Raw genomic sequence first — 23,633 nt, 5'->3', positions numbered from 1 at the left:
CAGTGTGGATCCAGAGGAAAACCAGCCTGTCCCTGTGCTGCTCCTGCTGTGTTCCCAGTCAGGCCTACCAGAGCTGAAGGTCTCCTTTCCATCACCATCTGCAAAAAAACATCCCCATGCTGCAGCTCTGTCCTTTCCCCAGAGCTCTGTGAGCATCCCAGGTGCAAAAAACACCACTGTGGGGGATCTCGCAGTGTCAGAGTGGAGAAAACCACGCTGAGGGGCAGCCAGCCAGCCAGCTGCCGTGTTTTGGCTGGCATCTCCTGTTCCTAACACCTAGCACCACACTCACAATGGAGAGGAGTCCCAGGGGCAGCGTTATCCCTGTCACACCTCCAGTGCAGTCACTTACAGAAAACACAGGCAATTTGTCCCTCAGGTTGGCCAAGGCTGGCTCCTGCCTGCAGCGAGACCGCAGAGCTGCTCCCCATCGCCGTGTGCTGCACGGGGCTTCCAGGAGAAATGAATCATCCCCGAGCCAAGCAAACAAAAACAAAATAAAACCCTGTGTTTATAAAGTACAGCTGTGGGCCAGAGCCTTGAGAAAACAAGACAGCTTCAAAGCACCTGGAGCTGCAGCCGGTGAGCAGCAGGGACAGGACGGAGCAGCCAAGCTCCCTGCGGCTGCTGCTGCTCCCGGCAGCCTCGGCCGGTGCCGTGTCCTGCCCAGTGCCCAGGGAGACCTGTCCTACACTGCCTGTGGATGCCAGGAGGGGCTGATCACAGAGTCACACACAGTCATGGACTCTCCTGAGCTGGAAGGGACAAAAAAAGACCAGAAGCCAGCCCCTGGCCCTGTCCAGACAGCCCAACATCCCAGCCTGGGCATCCCTGGCAGCGCTGTCCAAACGCTCCTGGAGCTCAGTGTCATCCTCTCTCTTTCCATCAGAAAAAGGGGTTGAGCTTAAAAATTAAGACCTCAGGCAACCTGCAGTGCTTTGGGGTTTGTCTTACAGGCTGCAATGTCACAGCAAAGTTCTCTGTGAACTTCAGCAGGACTTTGATCAGGTGCTGGAGTCCTTCCCAAAACACATGAATGTGACTCAAATGAAGAGACATAACCAAAAAGGAGAAAATAAAGAGCAATTCGGAAGGAACAATCAGAATTATTTGAGTGGGTGCAAATCAGGCAAATAGGTTTAGCTCAGGAAGAAAAAAGTCTCTGGCTGAACCTTCTCCACATCAAATTCTGCACTGTTGTTTGGTTTTAAAGCATATTTGCTTTGAAACTCACCTCCTGTTTGTTTGATTTGATGTTAAAGGGTTAAATAACCTGAAAAAAAACTAAACAAAACTATTTGCTTTGGGCTGACTAAACCGATTCATTCAACCCACACTCTTCTCTCTTCCCTCTCCAGGTTCGTTGTTCTGCTTTAAAAAGGAAACAAAAAACCAAAAAACAATAGCTTTGAGATGATCTGATTTTTGTATTTTTTCCTCTCTCACCCTCTTGCACTTTTTGGTTTGGCTACCAGGCTGAGAAATCCATTACCCACAGGGAGCCCTGGCCAGCCTAACCCACATCTGACAGTAAAAGAAACCAGATTCTCCATGTCTCTTTAGCCCCTGGCTTTCTTCTTGGGCTTTCCCACACGCTTCCATCTCCCACTGGGACCGGTGGCTATGCTGGGTGTCGAGGAGGGAAGGACCCTGTGCGAAAGGCTGCACTTTTCTCTCCTTTCTATGCATCCGTCTTGGGCTCCCTCATCTCAGCCTCATCCCAGGAGCGTCACACCCAGCAGTGAATCCCCAGGGATGCCCAAGCAGAGGTGAGACCGCGTCAGGAAGGAACACCAGGGAGCCAGCGAGCGTGGACTTAATCGGAATCTTTAATGCACAGAACAAGCTGCCGGGAGCCTTGCGAACGAAGGCTGCGCACGGAGCCGCCCCGGCCCCTCGCAGCGCTACAAAAGCCCAGCTTGCCTGCAGCGTCCCGGGCACCTGCCCTGCCTCCCTGCCCCGGGACCCTCGCTGGCAGCGCGGTGTCACCGGCCACCCGCGCCACCTCCTCCTCGGCCACCACGGCACCGGGGCCCCTCGCCCCGCTGGCAGGGAGGGGATCACCCTGCGCCCAGCAGCTCCCCTCTGCCTGGCCTCCAGTGGGTATCTCCTTCTCCCAGGGTTTTGGAGCGTGTAGTCCAGGAAATTCAGTAAGAAAAGATTAAAAAGGAGAGGCTTTTATGCTGAGTCAAATTAGGTAATTTCTTTTTTTTTTTTTTTCTTTTTTTCACTCTTGAAAAATTAAAAAAAAAAAAAAAAAAAAGGAAAAGAAATTAAAGTCCAGCTTGTTCATTTCTTGTTTCTCTGCCATCTGTGTGAGAAAGTCCTGTTTGGCCTCGCTGTCCCCTTCCACCCCCTCTGAACATCACCCAAACCCCACCAGCCACTCAGCACATCACGAGTCCTCGACTCCTCGGAGTCCCTTTGCCTCCCACAGCTCCAGGCCCGCTCCTTCCCTCACCGCCCCTTGGACTCCCCGTAGGTGTTGCGCAGCATGGAGACCATCTTCTCCTCACAGGTGACTTTGGTGTCCTTTAGGATGCTGTACCAGACCATGCCGGGCGGCCGGACCTCCTCGCTGCGGCAGAACAGGTAGGGCATGGTCTCGGTGCGGCTCTGGATGTAGGCACTGCGCAACAGCGTCGAGCAGTGGCTGCTGACCTTCTCCAGCCTCCTCAGGATCAGGTGAGCCTTCCTGGAGGGGACAGAGATGGGGACAGAGCAGTGTGGGTAAGGCACAGGGGAGACCAGATGTCAGGACTTCTGTGTTCTGCTGCCAGCGCTGTCTTGTGGCAAGAATGGACAAGACCCCTTGCCTAAGACATTGTCTTTCCCATTCCAAGTGGAGAGAAGCTCTCTTTTTCCCAAAGTTTTGGGTAGATCTAGCATTTCACAGCACCAAGACCTCAGGTCTGAGCCACTTGAGCAGCCTGTGTGCCCTGGGGACAGTCTGTCCCAGCTAGATTGTCACCACCACTGTGTGATCCTGGCCAGATCCAGCAATGTGCTGGCCTCACCTGGCACCCTGGTGAGACCCCCAGCACCTTCCTGCCCCTGAGTGATGAGCTCAGCCCTCCCTCTCCTGATTTCCCAAGTCTGCAGGAGGTAAGCAGCCCAAAAGGACTGACACTAGAAGAGGGAGGAAAAAAAGCACAACACATTAAGACAAAACAAAATAAACCCGTAAGAAACCAAGAATCCCCTTGTGGGAGTCTGCAAAGTGCTAAATCAAACAAAGGGAGGGAAGAGGGTTTACTTCAGTGGTCTGAAAGTTTCAAGATCACTGATTATTTCCTCTCCCTCTGGTGCCACAGGAAAGCTCTGGATTCAGGAGTCGGGGATTTCACAGTTCCTGCAGGAATGTAAATTCCCGATAATGATATGTCAGGGGCAGCACTGTCAGTCAGCAAGGCATAAACATGGGGATTATTTGATTATGAAAGCTGAGTGGTGTTGCAGCTCAGGCTGTCAGCTCCCAGCCCGGGGGGAGTGTTGGGAGCCTGATGTCCGGGGATGGGACGCCAGGGAAGGGCTGGTCAGGGTCACCTCAGCGCCAGAGCAGAGGGCAGAGACGGCGGCAGGAGGCGAGAGGGCAGCCTGGCACCCCCAGCCAGCTCAGACCTCTCCCTCCGGAGTGAGAATGTTGGATGAAAGGCTGTAGGAAACCACTGCTCCTCCAGGGCTGCACATGGAAAACTGTCCCACTCCTCCCCAGGGTGATGTGCTCTGGGTCAGCTTTGAGGGCAAAGGAACAAAGGAAGTTGGCCCTTCTTGGACAACACTCCATGCTATCCATCTATGGATTTCATCCACAAAGACACAAGCCAGGCTGGGCAATTTGAGCCTCTTTAGCTCCACACACATCTAACAGTGACATCATGGGCTGTGCCCAGCTCTGACACAACACCTCTACTCACATTACCTGACCTTCTACAGCATCTGGTGCTCCCACCACACACCAAGACTGGACACACTGCCAGGAACAGGTCCTGTGCTGCTGGATGTGTGCTTCTTGGAGTTACAAATTCATGATGGCATTAGGTGCTTATGGTGAAGACTGATTGGGTCAAGCTCAGCTCAGCAGGAAACCCAACTCTGTAGTGATTGTCTCTACAGCTGCCAAACTTCAACAAATCACAGTCACTGCAGCTGGAAGGGACCAAAAACCATCACCTGTGTCATTTCCTGCTGGGAATAACCTGTCTGGGTGAATTTCTTCTGACTCTGTTCCTAGAGTCAGGAGCTGATGATCCTTCCAGTGCTCCCCATCCTCATGGAGCAAGAACACAATCTTGGAGATTGTTTCTTAACATCTGTACTGGTTTTCCCTTTCAGGGAGCAAGCACAGGACCCACATCACCTCATGGGATGGACTTTTATATCAGCTGACCATGCTCAGGAGGAGATCACTCAGCCAGAGCACCCTCACAGAGGAGAACTCTCATTTCTCTATGGCCACAACTCCATGATCACCCTGATTTATCATAAAGCAGCTCTACTGCCAAAACAGGGCACTGGCCCCTCCCCAGCCCTTTAGTGCTGGTGTCCATGGACCTGAACGCTGTGCCAGCGTGGGGAAGTTGTTTATTCAAAGGCCAAACAAGCAATCCTTAGACTTTCCCCCCTAACTGGTCACTATTCCAGCTCACCACAAGCCCTCTCCCAGCCACAGCAAGAGGGGAGCAATGAGGAGTGGCCATGGCCAGCCCTTGAGGCAATCCCCCGTGTTGGGTTACCAACAGCAGCACAAGGAGTGCATGTCTCAGCTGGCCAGTGGCTGTCTGCTCTGCCCTTCCTCTATTCCCTTCTCACCCTCCATGGCTTTCCTCACCCATCTCTCACTTTTCTCCCACACAACCTGCCTTAGCCTCCATTTCCCTTGGCCTTCTCTACCTTCCCATTTTCATTACTTGCTCCACTACACTTTAATGATCCCCTGGATATTGCTAGAGCTCACCATGTTGCCCTTGCTTCCTGATAAATACTCAGACCTCTCATCCAGGCAAATATTCCTATGTGTGAGAAGAACTTCAAGGATGGCAAGAAATTCAGGGGTCAAGCCACCCCATCCTGCTGATGCCTGCTGTGCCAGAGGCTGTGATCCTCCTGGAGCTGTCTCCACACACCTGCTGCATCCACAGCTCACTCTGTGCAGCCAATCCCAGGAAAAAACCTGTGTTTAAGGGTGGGATGTGGCACACGATGGGCTGGCCCTGTGAGATACTGAAAACACACCGAATTGTGGTCACAGAGGAGACAGGGTGACGGGGGAGAGGGAATCAGGCCCCTTGCTTTTGATGTCCAGTGCCAAAGCTCCAGTTTTGATGGGTTTCACCGCTTTGAGTCATTTATTTTAGCGGGGTAATGAAGTCATGTGTAAATGTTAGATTTAGCTTTCGGCTGTCAGCTGTTCCCTCTTAAAAAAAATAAGGAGGAAGAGAGACAGAGCGGGTAAGGGGAGGGGTGAGAAAGAGAGAGAGGCTTTCTGGTGAAGACTGGGTAATAAATTACAGGAGCAGTTCTTGGGCTGCCAATTTAACACCATAAATCAAGCCCTGGGTATTACCCAAGTGCTCCCTAAGGAGGGCTGTCGGGTCAGAACGACCACCTTTTCAAATACTGGAAATGAAATCTTCCTAAATGCTGACCAACCTCATCCCTGCCAGAAATGGCAATTTATTGCCTTATTAAAGGGCAGGAATTGGGAGGGGACAGCAGGGGAGTGAGAGGGGAGTCACTCTCCTGGCTGCCTGTGGCTGGACCCCAAGCTCTCAGTCCCCAAAGCGATGGAGTGACCCCATTCCCCCTCACCCCACAGCCCAGATGGGGATGTTCCCATGTTGGTGTGGGTCAGCAGTGCCCTGTCTCCCACCACATGCCCACCACAGGAGCCAGGGGCTGGTTCTGGACTGCGCTTAGGTGGTGGATTTAGGAGGTCACAGCACAGTCACAAGTGATGAAGAGGGAGATTTAAAAATAGTGACAGCTCTAAGCAGCCACTTCCCTCTGCGGTGCCTCGTGGTGTTGGGGGGGAGAGGAAAAGGGAGGGGATGGGTGTCTGCTGCCAGGGCACTTTCCAAGGGCTCCTGCATGAAGCAGTGCTCCACTGCACAGGGGACAGGGCACTGAGGTCCCTGCTGCCAGCTCCAGCAAGGATTTGACCAAGAGTAGGAGCTTCCTGTTCTGCCCAGTGCCAGGGGTGCTTCTGCTGGGATGTGTGTCCCCTCCACCTGCACAGGGGACAGACAACACTCATCTTGAGGGCTGGTATGGGATGAAAATATATCCAGAGCTAGCCAAGCCTGCCTTAGCTCAGAGGGAGGTACTAAAAGCAGGCAAAGCAGCATGAAGGAGCCATTAAAAAATGATACCTGGGCTGGAAGGAAGGATTAGACTCCTGTCTCTGCAGGGAGAGGGTGCCTGTCTGGCTGCTGTGTTCCTGTATGTGATGGTTTTGTCATAAATTCAGATTTTCCACTCTACTGAGAACTGACCTGGGTCTTTCAGACCCTCGTGTGCAAGGACAGTGAGTCCAGGACTTGATGGCCTCTTATCACAGGCTCCCATCAGAACATTGCATTCCCCCTTGTACCAGAAGTCAGCTGCTCTGGAGATGCATTTCATGTCCCTTGGCCAGCCCAGCTGCCTGCCTGGGTGACTGGCTGGAGCAGGGGACAGGTTGTGAGCCCTGAGCTGATGCCATGTACTGACCCCAGTCTTACTGGTAGCCACAAAAAGGGGCATGGAAAAGAGATTTTAACTTAATTATTTATTCTGCCTCTTCCTAAAAGCCATTCCCTGCTTGCACTGGTCATAAGAATCGTCCTGAAAACACAGCAAGAGAAAATAGTAGTGAAATCTCCCCATGGCTGTGTTAGGAAGCATGCTGGCTGCACTGATCCAGAGCTCTGGATGCACAGTAGCATTAAAGTTCACTGATTTAGACAGATTCTTCTGTCTTGTTGGAACAAATTAACTGTGTGACATTCACTCAGTCTGTGAGAGGAATGGGGGGAGCAGGAGAGGGGCTGTTGTTGCTAGAGGAGATGAGCAGGATGAGGCAAGCCAGGTGTTGAGGTGCTGCTGACCACGGAAAGTCCTGGTTTAGGGCCACCTATGAGCTAAGTTTTTAATGTCTCCTTAATGTAAACGGTCTGGTTGGGACATCTGGCTGTCAGTGTGTCTTCTTGCCAGCAGCTGTTTGCAGTAACCTGTGGCTTTCATGGAAACTGGGCTCACGAGGACCTCAGTGTGATGTATTTATTACACAGAGGCAATCGACTCCCCTCTTGTCGCTCCGTTTTATGAGAGAACATTTACTGTGAAGCCGAGGCTCATCTGATAAACATTTCAAGGTACAAAAATGCATGTCCCCCAGGGAAGGAGAACAGTCTGTCAATTAAAATCCTGTTATGAGATGGCCTCCCTTGGCAAAAAAAAAAAAAAAGAAAAAAGAATCCTTGTTGCCTCCTGCTATGTCAGTGCCTCTGGTTCTGTGCAAGCTCCCTGAGAAGCCAGGCTGGATGGCAGAGCTTTGCTCTTGTCACGAGCCTGGCAAGGTTTTTATGGATTCATCCCCTTGGCTGCAAGTCATGCATTTCTCAAGTACAGAACAGGGCAGAGGAGTGCTGTGAGGAGCTCCCCTGGCTCAGTGAGGACAGCAGACAGCAGCTAAATTGACCATGGGCTCCAGATGGGTCCTGGAACTGGCAGTTTAAATGTCACCCTGCTGTCCCACAGCTTGATGCAGGTATTGGGTTAGGCAGCATCCTTCAGTGGGTTAGATCTCAAGTAACAGGGGAAATAAAGATGTGTAAGAAGAAGCTGATGGCTCCCAGGGATTCAGAGAAAAAGGAACAGTTGCAAAGGACAAACAAGCCTGCAGTGTCATCAAAGGGAAGGCAGGGGGGAGGATGAGAATGGCTCTGTGCCAGAGGCCAATGAACTACCAAAGAAACCATGGCCAAGGTCCTCTCTGGAGGAGGACAAACCCCAGGCCAGCTTGGATTTCTGTCCAGGAGGGGTGTAAACAGTTGTGAGCTGTCGTCCTGGTACTAAGGAGAGATCCTCAGCAGGAGAAGGAAAGGGAGGAGGAAAGGGAGAAGAAAAAACCTTTCCAGGCCTATATTACACCTTTTTCCCCCCACTCCTCAGAGTTTCCAAGCCCCCAGCTCATTTGAAGCATCACGCACCTGCTTCAGGCTGGGTGGTACATTCATGCAAAGACCACCCAGCTGCCAGGTGTGCCACCAGCATCCATCCAAGGATTGAGCAGGACCTGGTGGTCCAAGGGGATGCAAGACAGCTTGGTGAACACCAAAAAGAGTCTTCTCTTAGCTACAAGGAGAAGGCAGTGGCCAAGCAGAGGGGTGCTCTGGGCATGGGGCAGGACAGGACACAGGGAAGGGACAGGTACCTGGGCCCCAGCTCATCCTCACTGCGCCAGACAAAGTCTCCAAACTTCTCGTAGTGGGAGTTGTAGTGGTGCTGGACTCGGAAGAGCATGGAAGCAGAAACCTCCATTAGGGTGTTGTAGGCTGTCTGCTGCTCCTTGCCGCTGGTGTAGCCGTTGTAGAGGTTGTAGATTTTGTCAGCTATCTCTGGAAAGGATCAGGGTGTGGAATTAATGACCAGCTGGAGGTGCTAACACGGGAAGAGGAGGAGCAGAGCCCTTGGCAGGGCTGGCAGCAGGGGCAGGCAGCTGGGGTGGCTGCCAGTCCCTTGGGCTGCCTGCTGTGGGTTCAGTGACTGCAGAGCATTCAGCAATCCCTCAGGCTGATCCTGCACTGGGTTCCCTGCACAAGAAAACTGTCCCAAAGACTCCAGCAATGCTCCATGAAGGAGCAGAAGGAGGAGAGGCAAAAAGCTGCCAGGACAAGCAGACAGCCTTATCCTCCCAGGAAGCGCAAGCAAGCTCTTCCCAAATTCACCAAACCAAAAGCCATGGTGCTAAAGAGTAGGAAGAAATCAACACTTGATGCCAGGGTGGCCCTTCAGCCAGAAAAGCAGCACTTCATCATTGTGAGCATTGGCTGGAGCAGCCCAGATGTGTTAAACTAGAGTGTTAACTCTCTTCTTTTTGGAGATGAGAAATGCACAAAACTGCATCTCCTTCTTTCTCCTTAGTCACCTGTTTGCTGTTTTTCCATGGGAATGTAATATTTTCATATGCTTTTCTTATTGAACATGGAACTAAACATTAACCAATTTATTTTTCTGAGTAATATTTCCAATGGAAAGCCAGCAAGAGAGAGAAAAGTCAACATGATGGTCACATAGAGGAATCCTCTTAAATCTGAAAGCAGCCAGGTGCTCTAGTTTGGGTGTAAGGACAAGTGGGATCAGTTTCAAAACTGAACAATGCAAATGTGCAGAAGTAGCTGGGCTTTTATCAACATTTCTGTTTCCAAACTGATCCAGGTGCCCCCAGCACCCCTTCAAACACCCAGAGCCAAAGGTTCCCTGCCAGGGCTGCTTCTCTCAGGTTTGTGAGAAGGGATTGCTCTTTATCCATGGGGTTTGTGTGAGACACACAATTCCAGCTCCCACAGCCATGCATGGGAAGGAGTCACCAGCTGGAAGGAGACTTTGCCCCTGGACACTCCTGAAATTTGTCCCCCTTCTCCAGATGAACGTCCCTGTGCCCATGGGTGAATTTAAAGGAGCTTTCCCGCTGGGAGAGATGGGCCTGGGCAGGTTTGTGGGAGCACAGCAAAGAGAGGAAAATCAAAATTAGCAGGAAATGTCTCCTGGTGCAGAACATGAGGCACCTGGACACTGACCTTCTGCCTTGCTGTCGTCTACCAGCGGGCACGCTGTCCTCAGGGTGACCGTGCTCAGCTCTGAGTGTCTCCCTCGTGTATCCACAGCATACAGGGTAAATCTGCAAGGCAGGAAGCAAAAAGAAAACAAGGTTTTAATCCCTCAGTCCAACACCACCAGGTTGTTAAGGGAACCAGACTGCAGAAGAGAAAGGAAATATGTGATCCAGGTACTATCAGTCAGCTTTGGCATCTCAGGGAGATGTGAGATGATCTCTTGGAATAGAGGAGGACCCAGGGATAGGAGTCAGGGCTGAGGAGATGGGCCACTTCATCCCTTTCTGGAATCTGTGGGGCTCCATTTCCTCTTCCCCCATCCCTGGGACTCCTGTGGGGCTGCACCCTGAATCCTCCTGGCTGCAGAGAGATGCAAACACCTCATGGTTGCTCTGCCATGCCCTGGTGTGAACATTATAAAACGGTGGTGTTTGTGAGCTGGGCTCCTCTCTGCCCCTTCTGGGAGCAGGGCAGTAATTCTTGCCATAAGTGGGCTCTGTGCTGACAAGTGACAGCTCACACTCGTCCTGTGAACGGCCCTTGAGTTGTTTGCTCCCTCATTTCCTCACAAGGGTGGGGCTGGAAAAAAGGGTGGGAATGATAATTTCACACTTGAAGCTAATGGAGAGCATCTGACAGTAAAATATGGCTTTTGTGCCTGATGGAGCATTGAATAAACAGGCTGTGGCTGCATGGAACATCCAGAGATGCTGAGCTCAGAGTCCTGCTCAAAGCATCAAAGCTCCAAGATGAGAATGCTTCTTCACAGCAGGGGTGACAATCTTCTGTCCACTCTCCCAAAGGGCATCAGTTCATATTTGTTCCCTCTGAGCTGGGAATGGCAAGTCAAGCTGGCTTTGACAAAGTGCAGGGGCTGGTTTGAACCCCTCAGAGGTCTGAGCTGCCTGGTGGTGGGGTACCCAGCCTGAGAAATAACACACCACCCCTCCTTAGCCTAAGGTAAAACTGACCAGCTCTGGCAAGGGAGTGCCAGGAGTATCATAAAAGCAGCTGAAGCTTAAAGGGGATTGAGACCCTGAGTTATGTTTATTTAAGGAATGATCCTAAGTCCTTAGCATCCTTGGGGGTGAGGGAAGCAATGCCTCCCTCTTCCTCACCCCACACACGAGCACTGCCAGGCCCCTCTCTCCTCCCTGCAGGCCCTGCACATCCCACATGTGGCTGATAAGAACTGACATTTGCACGGTAGCAATTCCCAGCACAGGACATGTTCCCTCTAAGCAATTAGCATTAGCTCCCTAACAATACTTGCTGTCTGAAAGGATGCCAGCAGCCTGCCAAGGAACTCACTTGTGTGCAGGGACAAGTCCCATGTTCACAAAGCTGGGGCACGCAGGGGACGCACTCCTCGCCCGAGGAGATGCTATTTAATCCTTCTGGCATGGCATCATTTTCCTTAATTTACCAGGAGCGTTGCTCAGAGTGGGAGCATCTCAAGAAGGACATCCACACTGTGCCACCTCACAAGTACCACACACAGAGCAATAGGACAATGCAGAATTCCAAGCAGGAGTCCGACTGCAGGGCTTTGCATCCCATCCTGAAGGTGCCACCGGTCCTTTCCCTCCCCTCAGCAGACAGGAGGTTCAAGGGGAATGAGGAGTCCTCTGCTGGGAGCAGGGAAGGTTTGTGTCTCAGCAGCACCAACAGGGGCACCCAGAGTTGGGCAGGGGGACACCAGCCCCAGGAGATGAGCAGCTGCAGAGGGAGAACAGGGCAGGGACCCCAACAGTCCTGCTGCCCACCCACTGCAGGGCTCTTCTTGCTCATCAGCAGAAGCACAACAAGAGGGTTTAACACTGGGGCACTGATGGGAGCTGCTCCCCATCCCCATGCTGGGGTCACCTGCCCAGCCACAGTGGCTGTGGTGCTGTGTTTGCTTTGGGAAAAGGCTGAGCAGAGCTAATGTGTAACCTCTGCTCTGCCTGCAGCGGCTCAGTCTGGCTCCATTAGCTCTGAGGCAATCAGCACCACAGCACTTTCCTTGGAAAACAGAAGACTTTTATCAAAACATAATTGTAACATTCAGCAATTAGTGCCCATTTCACCTATTCCATCGCCAGTGGGGTCAGGAGGATTGGTTGGGTGTTGAAGCACATCCACCCCTTTGGGTGATGCTGAAGACCTGTGTAAGCCTTTGACTGCACTTCTCTCCTCTGCCCAGCTCACACAGGAACAAAGTCACTCAGCTGCCAAGAGCAAGAGCATCTCTCTTGGTTTTTGGGTTAAAAAATACATGTCAAAAAACAAGCCCTCATTTCATCTTTTTTTTTGATGATGTAAGAAAAAAAAAAACAAAAAAAAACCAATGTAAATGAATAAAAACATCAGAATGAAAGTGATTTTGATCTTGATAAAAATTTTTTGAGAACAAACCCAATTGCTTTACCTCACCTGAAGCCAGTCCCCTTTCAAGAACCTTAGAGGAAACTATTTCATGTCCATTCCTTGTGAATGAGATGTTTTGGACACGGCACTGATCACCCCAGCTGTGGTGGAGGCTGGCAGCCCAGCAGCACACAGCCTCTTCACCTCTCCAGCTCCTTCCAGCCAGTGACCTCAGAAGGTTTTAACATTAATTACAGTCCAAAAGATCACCCTGAAGCACAGCAGCATTAATAGCTCTTTTATCGACAGTAAACAGAGACATATGGGGTGAAGCATCGTGCCCCGGAGAGGCTCCGTGACATGAACAGTTTGGAAACTCGGGAGATGATGGTTTCCAATCTCGCTTTCAAACCGCTTGACCACCCAGCCTCTGCATCAAAACACTTTTATGGCCAGTTAATGGCACTGTGCAGAGTGCTGAGGTTTAGTTTTGTTCCTTTATTCCCGGAAATGGAGAGTTAAGAGAAGGGAGTGCAAAGACCTGTGTCTCTGTGCAAACCCAGCATTCACATCTTGCTGGAAACCTTCAGCAGACACAGGCAAGGAGCAGCCTAGGACCCAATGGGACATCAACAGGTGGCCAGTGAGAGGGGAGACCACCCCTGCATGGGAGGGATGGGGATGTGACTTTAAGCTGAAGGAGGGTAGGTTTGGGTAAGGTATTAGGAAGACGTTCATTACAATAAGGGTGGTGAGGTTACCAAAAGAGATTGTGGACTCCACATCTTGAAGCCTAGAAGTGTTCAGGACCAGGCTGGACAGAGCTTGGAACAACCTGGGATAGTGCAAGGTGTCCCTGCCCATGGCAGAGGGTTGGAATGAGATGAGCTTTAAGGTCCCTTCTAACCCAAACCATTCCATGATTCTGCATCCACAAGACAAATCAGGGGAAAATTGAAGTGATCACTCTGAGGGAGGGAGCTAAGCCGAGGACAAGGTGGGATTTTGCAGCACTCCATGGAGATCCTCCTGCCCCACTTAAATCTATTACAGCGTTTTTGGCCAAGAACCAAGCCAGGCACCATCCCCACTGGTGAGGCCAGAGCTGCACTTGAATAGGCCAACACTGACAATTTGTAAATAAATGAGGCCAAAGAGTGGTTCTGAGCGCTTTGCCCAAGGCAGAGATCTCTGGGCTGAAGTCAAAGCCAGAAACTAGAAGGTCTCAGACCTTCAGTCACTGTGACAACCTGGAATGCCATATGGTAGCTACGATCTGGCAAAAGCTCCTTTATAACCTGGAGGTGTTTTGTTTAGTGATAAACTTTCCTCACGACACTTCCTCATCTTCTCCCAAAGAAGCTCCAGGTTCCCCGCTACTGTCTCACAGCTGATCCTCTTTTCCACCCATGCCTTTGGTAAGATCCTACATCCAGACTTGTATTTCTAGAAATATCAGAATATTTTACCTGAAGAGGTTTCAAAGATGTCCAAACACATATGCTCTTGGCAGGGATCAGCCCTCCATGCCTGGAAATGCTGCCACCTCTGCAGCAAATCACAGCAAACAAAGTCCTATAAAGTAAAGCTGGTTATGTGTTTACCTCTAAATTTAAACCTGTTGGGACCTGAAGGAACTTTCAGGGAGAGATAGAAACCAATCAAGATTTGGCCTCATGAAATGTCAATACTTTCCTTGTAGATTCCCCACACAATGCTGGCTGAAGGCTGGGTTTTATCACTAGGCTCAAGATGCTTCTTGGGGGAGGAAGAGAAAGCAAGAGGGGGATATTAATGCTTCGCTTCCTGGAACCCAATAACTGTTGAGATTGTCCATTGCATTTCAAGAGATTTAAAACCCAGAAAAGAATGTTTCTATCCTTTCTCAATGCAGACAAAATAACCCAAAATACAAATTTATAAAGGCACAAAGCTCTTAAGACTGAGAACGAAAGCTCAAAACATGTTACTTATTTATAGACAGCATGTTTTTTTAACTCCCTCTGATGATGCTCATGACGTTTGAGTGCTTTACTCATGATCCTTATTTGCGGGAAGCGAGATAAGGACTTCTGAGTCTGACCTTCCTTAGCTCTGCTGCTGATTTCTTTATATCCTCCAGAGATACCACAGGCATTTCTGGTGTGCCTTGTCTGCTCTTCCTGAGCCCTTTGGGCTGGTGCAGCTGCTCTGTGAGATGCTGTACCACAAGGGGCTGCCTGGGCTGCAGAGAAAGGCTCTGATAAGGAGCTCAATTAGCACTCAGCAGATGCCAAAGCCCCACGTTAATTAAGCATGTGTCTACTGCGAGCTGGCTGCATCCAGCAGCAATGGCTGTGTGGCCAACCCAGGCTCTGAGAGGAGCTTGTGTGAAGGAAGGACAGGGCAGAGGTGCTGCTCCAGAGCCCAGTGTCACTCAAAAACACAGCCTCAAGCTTCCCAAAGTGGTGCAACCACAAGATGCTCCTGCCAGTGGGGCTTGGCTTGAGCTTGGTTGATCTGCCTGGGCTTGGTGCACGAGACTCTTGCTGTTAACTCCAGCGGCTCGGCGCGGGCGACCCTGGCTGGTGTCCCACAGCGCGATGGATTCTCCCTCTCCTGGCAGCGTGGCCACCACCACCCGTCAGGCCGAGCCTGAAAACACAAATCCTGCCTTGCCTGAGGTGTTACATGCACGTCCTGCCATCACTCCTCAGTTGGTCACAGCTTGTCCGTGCCTCCTGCACAGCCCAGGCTGGCGGGGCTCGCACGCATCCAGCCCCACGCTGCCGAGGCTGCTCCAGCGTGCTGACACACACACATCACACCCTGCCTTGCCAGCCCTTCTCGCTTCCTGTTCCAGCTGAAAAACAATGCCGAGGCCTCCCTTTAAAAGCCCTCAGTGGAGCAGCTCTTGGCACTCCACGCTTCCCTGCTGCCCGGTGATCTCAGCACGGAGGCTGGGCACGAGGGATGGGGCTGGGCTCGGGCTGTGCCAGGATGTGCAGAGTGGAGCTGCCCCCAAACACACGTGGGTGTGAACACACCCATCAGAGCCCGCACCGTGCACGTCCTTGTGCTCATGGGACACAAACAAACTGTTCTCTCCTGTTCCTGCAGTCTGGGAGTGTCCTCAGCTCCCAGACACCAAGGTGGGGGGCTCGCCAGAGGGAGGCCAGGAGGCTTGAGGTGAGGAGCGTGTTCCCTTGTCCTGATACCCACAGGTGAGCAGCATTAGACCTTCATCCCAGCATCTCCTGGAGCTAAAACATCCATAAATTACACACAGAGTTTCCCTAAAAGACCCTTCTCGAGCAGTGTGGGAGCCCAGGGGTGCTGTGGGGTGGACAGAGCTGTGGGTGTTTCATCCAGGAGCCACCCACCCACTCCTCCTCCTCCTCGCTGTGGGCTTGTACATCCCCTGCAGAGCCTCCTAGCCACTTCCATTGAGGAACACGGAGCAGGAGTGGGGCTTGCCTGCCAGCAGCTGCCTGGGCAGCCATGGAAAGGGGTGTGTGCGTTTAGTGCAAGCATTCCCAATTCAGAAACCGTTAGAATTTAAAAAGAAATCAAATTAAATAAAAAGCAGCCGGTCCACACAAGCCACAGGAATGCAGCTGAGCTTAGTGATGACTCTGTGATTTGAGAAAATTCAGAGAGGTAAATGAGAGCAACCCCCCCAGTCTCTGCAGCAAATGCTGAGCAGACAATTAGCAGGAGGTGGTTTTGGGAAGGAGAGGATTTCTTGGTCTATTTGTTGGGCTTGCTCATGCCATACCCATGTCCATGGTGCCAGGGGAGGGCTGGTGTCCTGGCAGGGGACTGACCATGCTGCACCCCTGCCAAAGGCCCTGCTGGAGGCTTGGGATTTGGGCAAAGCTTTACAGGGCAGTGGTCACCTTTGTGCCATCTCCCTGGGGCTGGCACTGCCACTGCTCGTTATCTTTGGTTCCAGCTCTGCTTTTTCACAGTAAGGAAACAGTGGAGGATACAATCTTGAAAATAATCCCATCTTTTAGAAAGCTCTCCTCACTCATCTACCAACCAAGAAAAGCACCTTTTATAACTGAGCTGCTTTTAACCATCTGTGACAACTGACCTGCTCCCATCAGCGTGATGCAGGAACAGGTCAGCAGCAACTGGTGCCACTCTGGAGTATCAAAGCCTTGCCATTACACCAATACCTGGGGCTGTCAGTAAACTGTTCTCACAATTCACACTCCTTTTTTTCCAGCACAGCAAATGCTGTGAGACTAATCGTTATCCTTCAACAGATGCCCTCCAATAAAACCAGACCACAGTTGTCAGATGTACCTGCCAGGACATGCCTCAGGTGTCTGATGTCTTTAAGTGGATAAAACAGTGCCCATCAAATACAGGAGGAAGGCTCAGGCTGCTCTGCACAGTAAGAAGCTATTTGATCAGGGAGACCTTGGGAAAAGGGCAGAGGAGACTCGATTTCTGAGACAGTGAGGGCAGGTGGAGCTGCTGTGGGACTGGGGACAGGCTTGCACAGCCTGGGGTCCTTCTTTGCTTTGGGTTAACCCTGGGAAAGTCACTCAGGGTTATCCATGCTCCAAGGTTGCCTGAATTGCAGCAGATGCCATGGCCATGCTCACAAACAGCGACTGGAGAGCATGGCACTTCTCACAGGGAGGAGGGCAGCGCCAGTGAATGTGGGACAGTGTCACTTTGGTGTCACAGCATCCCACACCGTGCTGCCCCAGGTCTCCTGGGCTTGCCCTCTGAGCTGTGAGGCCACAAAGAGCCAAAACCTGGAGTAGGCAGGCTTGGGTGCTGGTCCCCTCAACCCCTCAGCAGCATCTGCCCTGCACCTGAGCCAAGCCATGATGCAGATTTGCTCAGCTCTCCCTCCTTTGAGCACTTCATCAACCTTCTTTTGTTTCAGATCTGTTAAACAAGATCCAAACAAAGGGTGGAGGGGAAAAGAAAGAAACAAATTAATTAATTAAAAATCCCGACCACTCCTTGCTACTGCCTGGATCTATTGTCTCCCTGACAAAGAAATGCCTGGCAGGGCATTCACCTTCCCAGCCTCAACCGTGCATCTCAATTTTCCCTCAAAACCCTGTCAATAACCCACCAGAGTAGTGATTCCCATTACTGTGAAAGAAGGCCTTGATACACAGGCCACCTTCTGTTCCCAGGATCCCTGCTCCTGAATGATAGCTGTGTTGGACAGCCAAGATTCCCCCGGAGCCCCTCTGCCAGCGGACACCTTGTGAGCAGCAGTGCCAAGACTGCCTTAGGTGAAAAAGTATTTCACTGGAAAAGAGGGGAAAATGCCAGACAGGCCATGGCTTCATGCAGAAGGTGCAGCAAGGTCACTGCCACCCTCCTGGCTGCTGCATCCCCAGAGTTTCTTCATCACCACCCTGGGGCTGAGAGCTCCAGAAGTGCCACTGTCCCTCCTTGCCTTTTTCTCTGCCTTGTGATCCCCTCCTTTGTCCCCCCTGATCCCTGCCAGCTGTTGCAAGAAGCAGATAATGACTCCCTCATCCCTCCCTCTCAGAGTACATCCTTTCAGGAGCAGCTTTACCCCACTGAAGAAGGAAGAGCAGAGCAATCTTCTCTGGAGAGCAGCTTGGAGCTTCTGATGGAGACGGGATGTGGATGAGAGAGCAGCTCCTTGGCGTGGCAGCAGGACAACACACCCAAAACAGCCACCCTGACACGAGATAACATTAACACAGCTGATGTTGCAACACTGGGGCTTTAGCTCCTAGGCACTCTCTGAGGAGCAAGGAGGATTTAATTAGCTTGGAGATGCCCCAGCAGAACTCTACAGTGTCCCATGGCGATGGTTCCCAGCTGTGAAGGCAGAACGATGGCAGAAAAAGCAGGATCACCATGGAATTACCAGCTTTGGAGAGGATGGATAGAGGGTGTTTGAGGTCCGTATTTCTTGGCAGCCATCGTGTCCTTGCTTTCATCCTGCTGGCTGTGAGGATGAAGATTTGCAGATGTGCTTCTAAAGGCAACGCAGTAAGAACTGGCCCAGCTATTCACAACCTTCCCGGTCTGTCTCAGGGCTTGAGGCAAGGTGCTCCCCCCACTGCCTGGAAAGGCCACAGAAGGTCCCATGCTAGCCAGAATGTGAATTGTAGCATCCTTTGGTGGAGTGAAGAACCAGAAGGAGGTGATAATAAGCCACTGAAGGCTGGTGCTTTTGTCTCCAGTGAAGCAACAGCAGCTCATTACAGTCTGTGAAGTGCCAGAGTCCCTGTTCTGCTGGGGTGCCCAACAAAGCCCTTGGACAGAGGTCAGATGAGTTGCCTCTGACTCCCTGTGATGCTGGAACAATTCCTACTGTGCCACAGCTCCGGTTGGTGCCCAAGGCTGCCAGCTGAGGGGCTGGTCCTGCTCGGGCTACAGAGCATCGATGGTGATGGATGGAGCTGTCTTTGGCACAGCAAAGGAAGGCTTTCCTCAGGCTCTGCATCCCACATGTCCCTGAGGCCCTGCCACAGCCTCACCAGGGCACTGCAGAGAACATCAATCCCTCCAGCTCCTCAGGGCAGGATATTCCCTGGCAGCACCTGCATCCTCTTCCTCCTGTGCAGTACCTGCTGCTGTCCCCATCGGTTTGGGACACCCCAACCCTGCTCCCCCAGCCACAGACACCCCACAGCCCCCAGGCTCAGCTCTGCTGAGGCTGGCACTTCGAGGGTAAGTTTTGCTTTCAGGGGAGGTTTTGCTTGTCTTTGCACTGATCTGTGGGTGGATTTCAGCCTCATCTCAGCATTAGTCCTGCGTGCCAGGTGGGTTATGCCAAGAGTGGCACATGCCTTTAGTGCCTTCCTTGGTCCACCCATGGGATGGCTGCCATCCTCCTCCGTGAGGAGACAGCAGTGCTCGAGTGGCTGTGGCTGCAGGGCATGAGCAGGAGAGTGGGAATAAATATTCAAGAGGAGAGAGAGAATGAGTACTCTTCCTCCAGATGTGCCAAGGAGAAAGGAGAGAGGAGCAAAGCCCTGGACCCCTGCAGGGAGCTCCACAATGGGAATGTTCACAGCTAACCATCCCTGCTGCTCAACCTACCAACACTCTGCAGAGCTTGGCCATCACTGGCCCTGGGGACATGGGCGAGAGGAAGGTTGTGACCCCTGGCAAATTGGGAAATCTTTGCCCCTCCCAACCTCATAGTCCCTCTAAACAAGAACCAGACACTCCACAGCTTGCTACCCCTGGAGATCCCCTTGGTAGGGCTTGTTCTCATTCTCCTGGGGGCTTGGCTTCCATCTGGACTGCTGGTTGAAATCCAGCCTGGGCTGGTAGTGACTTCAAAAGGCAGTGTCATCTGAGGAGCAGTGGGTGGTCCACGGCAAGCGAGTCGATGGCTGACTGTTCTTATAAAAGCCACGGCAGTAGGGCCCCCTGCTTTCAGAAGAAAGGCAAGGGCTGCGCTGACTGCAGGGAGCAGAGCTGGTCCTCGGCCCCAGGGACAGCCACCTTAGGGAGCTGGCACAGGGAGGTGGCTGTGCACCCCTGAGGACAGAGCTCTTGATCTGTCTCCACTGCACAGAGATCAAGATCAAGAACTGGTTTGTCCCCAGCACCGCTGGCCAGTCCTGGCTTCACCTTCCAGAGGCAGCCGTGCAAAACAAAGCCCAGCAATAATGCACAGGGGAGAGGGGACCCTCTGAGCATCCCAGGCAGGATCCCAACAAGACAAACCCCAGCTGGGAGCTCAAGGGAGGCCAACAGGGCCCTGCAATGGCCTCAGTGCTGGCATGGAGACGCTGGCAGGCAGGGATGCTGTGTGCCAGCCAGAAGGATGCCAGCCACATCTGCAGTGCTCACTGTCCCTGTGCCCCAAAGTCCCCAAATCCAGGGGCACAGGGCAAGGAACTGGCAGTGGGCAGGAGATTCTCACAGCTCCAGCAGGCAGACAGGGAGGGTGGAGGGCAGGATGGGGGGGCAGGGGGCCTGAAACAAATAATAAAAACAAAATCCCAGTAAGCATGTTAGAATTCGTTTGAAGTGCAGAGGAGCTTTCAGGCAGGGTATGCACATCTCCCAGCCCGGCGTGATTTACACATTCCTTGCAAGCAAAGGAATCTTCCCTGATTTGAAGTAAAACAGATGTTTTGGGGTTTTCTTTCCCCCCTCCCCACCCTCTTTTAATCATTTCTTTATTGAAATGATGGCTACACAGCCAACCAACCAAGAGCCAGAGCCCTGCTGCCCCAGAAGCCAGGACTGGAGTCAGGTCCTGTGTCGCAGGAGAGCCTCTTGTCATTGCAGTGACTGTACTTGGGAGCTTCCAGAGGTGTGGAGCCAGCCCTGTCCCCCTGCAAATGCTGCTCCAGAGGCATCACTCCCTGCAGGTTTCTTCCCTTGTTTTTTGCTCTGCAGGGAAGAGCTGCAACTCCCTGCAGCTTTTCCTCCTCTGCAGCTACAGCTGATTCTCCATCCCTGCTTCAGCAGCCCAGCTCCAGGAGACCTTCTAACCTTCTAACCAGTCCAGGAGATGTGTTTGATGGTGGGACTTGCCTTTTTCTCCACACAGCAGTGTCACACCTCACCCCAGCTGTGCTCTGTCCCAGCAGTGTGGATTGGGAAGGGCAGCCTGGTCCATGCCCAGGGACTGGCAGCAGCAGCGCTGCTCACACACCCCAAGTGAGACAACCCAGCACAAGGAATGGTGCTGGGCAGGCTGGAGCTGGGATATCTGTTGATTTCAGCACTATGTGATCTCAGTCGAGTTACTTTGCCTCTATTTTTGTCACAAGTTTTCCACCCAGGAAAATGATTTGGGGAAGGAGCATCCATTTCCCAGAGGGATGCAGAGCACCAAGTGCAGTTGTTGCTGCAAACTGCCAGCACAGACGTGCCCTTGAGTTTACACTCAGAACAATAAGTCATGGCCAGTAGCAAATCCATCCAGCTGCCCCATCTTTCTTTTCTTTCTCTTTATTTTTTTTTTTTTCCTTCTAAACCCTGTTGTACTTTCTCAGTACTTCGTTGGTGGCAGGGTGGGAAGGTTTTTTGTAACACATTCACGTACCAGTGGGACTCACTCCCATTCCCGTCTGGTACAAGAGATTGCACAAGAGAGAGAAACAAATGGGGATGAGGAAATGCGTGTTTATGAGAGGCAGCGCTGTCATCGTGAGCAAGGGACCCCCCGCAGGAGAGCCGGCCTGGGAGCCAGTGGATTTCCATTCTCTCCCAACACTCCATTCATGCCTTGTTTCATACCTCCCTGGAGGCCCCGACACTGGCCGGGGTCCCACGGCCCCGCGCGGGACTCCCACCCCCCTTGTGCCGCCTTCTGTGATATTTCTTGTTGGGTGGAAAGAGGGAGATGTTGTTGTCTCATAAAAATAATGAGTTGAGAAAGAGCAGCAGCTTTTGTTGTTGCATGCACCCCTTGTTTTCCTCCTGCAGCAGAGGAGGGTCTTCCCTCCTGCATCACCTCTCCTTTGCCACTGTCCTTGTGCTCCCCTGCAGCCCATCCTGGCAGGGCTCCTCCCAAACACCCACCACGGAGTCTCTCATGGACCTGCTCGTGCTGTGGTTGCTGCCATGAGCCTTCTCCTGACCTGATCAGGATCCCTCCCTCTAATCCAAACCACATTGCTGCCTGATGCGATACAGTCACCGGTAAATAACCTTGACTGCAGTGGTCTGGAAGAGCCAGGGATCCTGTATCACTGCTATTAATGATTTAGGATTGTGCATCATTTGCAGATGACACAGAGAGGGTGTCTCACCCCTGCTCCCCACCCAGGCACCTCCTCCAGGACAGTGCCTGCCCCCCTCACTTCAGGTGGCTCTAAGTGAAAGCCACCGTGGTGACAATTCCTCCTGCCTGACACTGATGTGCACACAAGGAATGGGAATGGCTGATTCCTGCCCTCCCCTGTGCTCTGCAGAGCTCCCAGCGATGGGGCTGGGGTCCCCCCACAAACAGGTGGGGTATTAATAAAACCAAAAGTAATCGCCCAGGCACGCATACTACAATCCACTAGGGTCCCTCTCCCGTCTGCTCCTGCAAGCCCCCTGCCTCCCCCTGCTTTCTCCACACACCTCAATTTCATTATCTCTGATCTGGAGCTGCCCATTACATGCTTTTTGCCAACATAAATATTTAATCCCGGTGCATTGCACGGAAAGGCCCTTGTGGAGTTAATCCTTCAACTCATGTTTCCACTTGGAAAACAATTTCGCTTGTGGCAGGGCAGCAGGTACGAGGCAGGGACAGAGCCGAGAGCTGGAGGTGGCCTGGAAGAGCTCGGGAGCTGTGTGTGGGGTGATGTAGGTGGCCTCAATGCTGTGGGGTGGGCTTCATTCCATGGGCTTCATTCTGTGGGGTGGGCTTCATTCCATGGGCTTCATTCCATGGGCTTCATTCTGTGGGGTGAGCTTCATGCTGTGGGGTGGCTCTGCTGGAGCAGTGAGGGTTTGGATAGGAAGTGGAAAAGCCAGAGGGGTCACTGCAAGCTGCTGCCTGGGGAGGGAGGTGCAAGGGGCTCTGCCATGGGGGACTCCAGGTGCAGAACCTTGCTGGGCTTCAGCAGGGTTCGGGACATCCTGTTCCCTGCCTGCTCTTGGCTGCAGAAACGTGGAAAGCCCAGAGTTTATCAGTTTGCTTCACCTGCCAGTGTGGGTCTAAGCAGCTGCATGATCCCACACTGCTCCACCAAACACCTCCAAATTCACCCACACACCCAGAGGATGCTTATATCAGGATCTGGCCACGATTGTACCTGTGGGCTATGCAGTGAGGGTTATGGGGTGATGGGTGTGTTTATGGGGCTATGAGGTACCTGCTGTGAGACCTCAGCAAAACGAGATGCCCCAGCCCCAGGTGCAAAGTTATAAAGAACATGGACAGAAATGCACCCTGGTCCTCATCCATCCACCTCTGTGCCCTCAGGAGGACAACACCCATGGGGATGCGACACCACAAGACATCCACCAACATAATAAAGACCCCAGACGCAGAGGGGAGGGACACAAGGGGCAAAGAAAGCCATGTAGGGCCAAGAGTACAATTTGTGGCAGCTGAAATGGCTTGAAATCCTTCCCCTTACATCAGCAGTGATGTGTCAAAACACTGAAGGAGTATTTTGGTTTCAGTTGCTTTGTCTGAGAGGCTCCCTCAGCAGTCTGGGGTGGGTCTCCTGGAGACCAACCAGCCCTCCCCAGCATCCTCTGCCCCATGTGAGAAACCGGGGTGTGCAAAGCCTCCTGTATGCAGGACACATCCCCACAGACCCTCCCCAGGAAGGCTGGAAGACTGGGATGTTGCAATGATGCAAACCAGAGGGAAGGAAAACATGAAAGTATCCCAGCCCTGTGGCAGGGCCCTGTTTGGGGTTGTGCAATGAGATTAGGAGCTGAGGCCACTCCTGTAACTGCAGGGCAGTGAGAGATGCTCGGAGGGAAGGAGAAAACTTGCACACTCCAGACCTTGCTCAGACTGCTGCTGCAGAAATCTTCCCTGGTAGAAATCAA

General features: G+C 52.3%; 1 protein-coding gene across 1 annotated transcript in view; it reads right to left on the bottom strand.

The window, feature by feature from the left end:
* Nucleotides 1-1,751: 1,751 nt before the first annotated feature.
* The window catches only part of ASTN2 (astrotactin 2), a 305,793-nt gene continuing 283,911 nt past the window's right edge, over nucleotides 1,752-23,633 (bottom strand). Inside the window, exons 21-23 of the mRNA XM_058853725.1 lie at nucleotides 9,783-9,883; nucleotides 8,417-8,600; nucleotides 1,752-2,695 (exon numbers count right to left, since the gene is read on the bottom strand). Of these exons, the coding sequence (XP_058709708.1) occupies nucleotides 2,458-2,695; nucleotides 8,417-8,600; nucleotides 9,783-9,883 (523 nt within the window). The 3' untranslated portion in view covers nucleotides 1,752-2,457. The remainder of the gene's footprint in view (nucleotides 2,696-8,416; nucleotides 8,601-9,782; nucleotides 9,884-23,633) is intronic.

The sequence above is a fragment of the Poecile atricapillus genome, chromosome 20, assembly GCF_030490865.1.
Source record: "Poecile atricapillus isolate bPoeAtr1 chromosome 20, bPoeAtr1.hap1, whole genome shotgun sequence".
Taxonomy (NCBI): Eukaryota; Metazoa; Chordata; class Aves; order Passeriformes; family Paridae; genus Poecile; species Poecile atricapillus.
The sequence above is the reverse complement of the archived record's forward strand: the minus strand, read 5'-3'. Positions and strand labels throughout refer to the sequence as shown.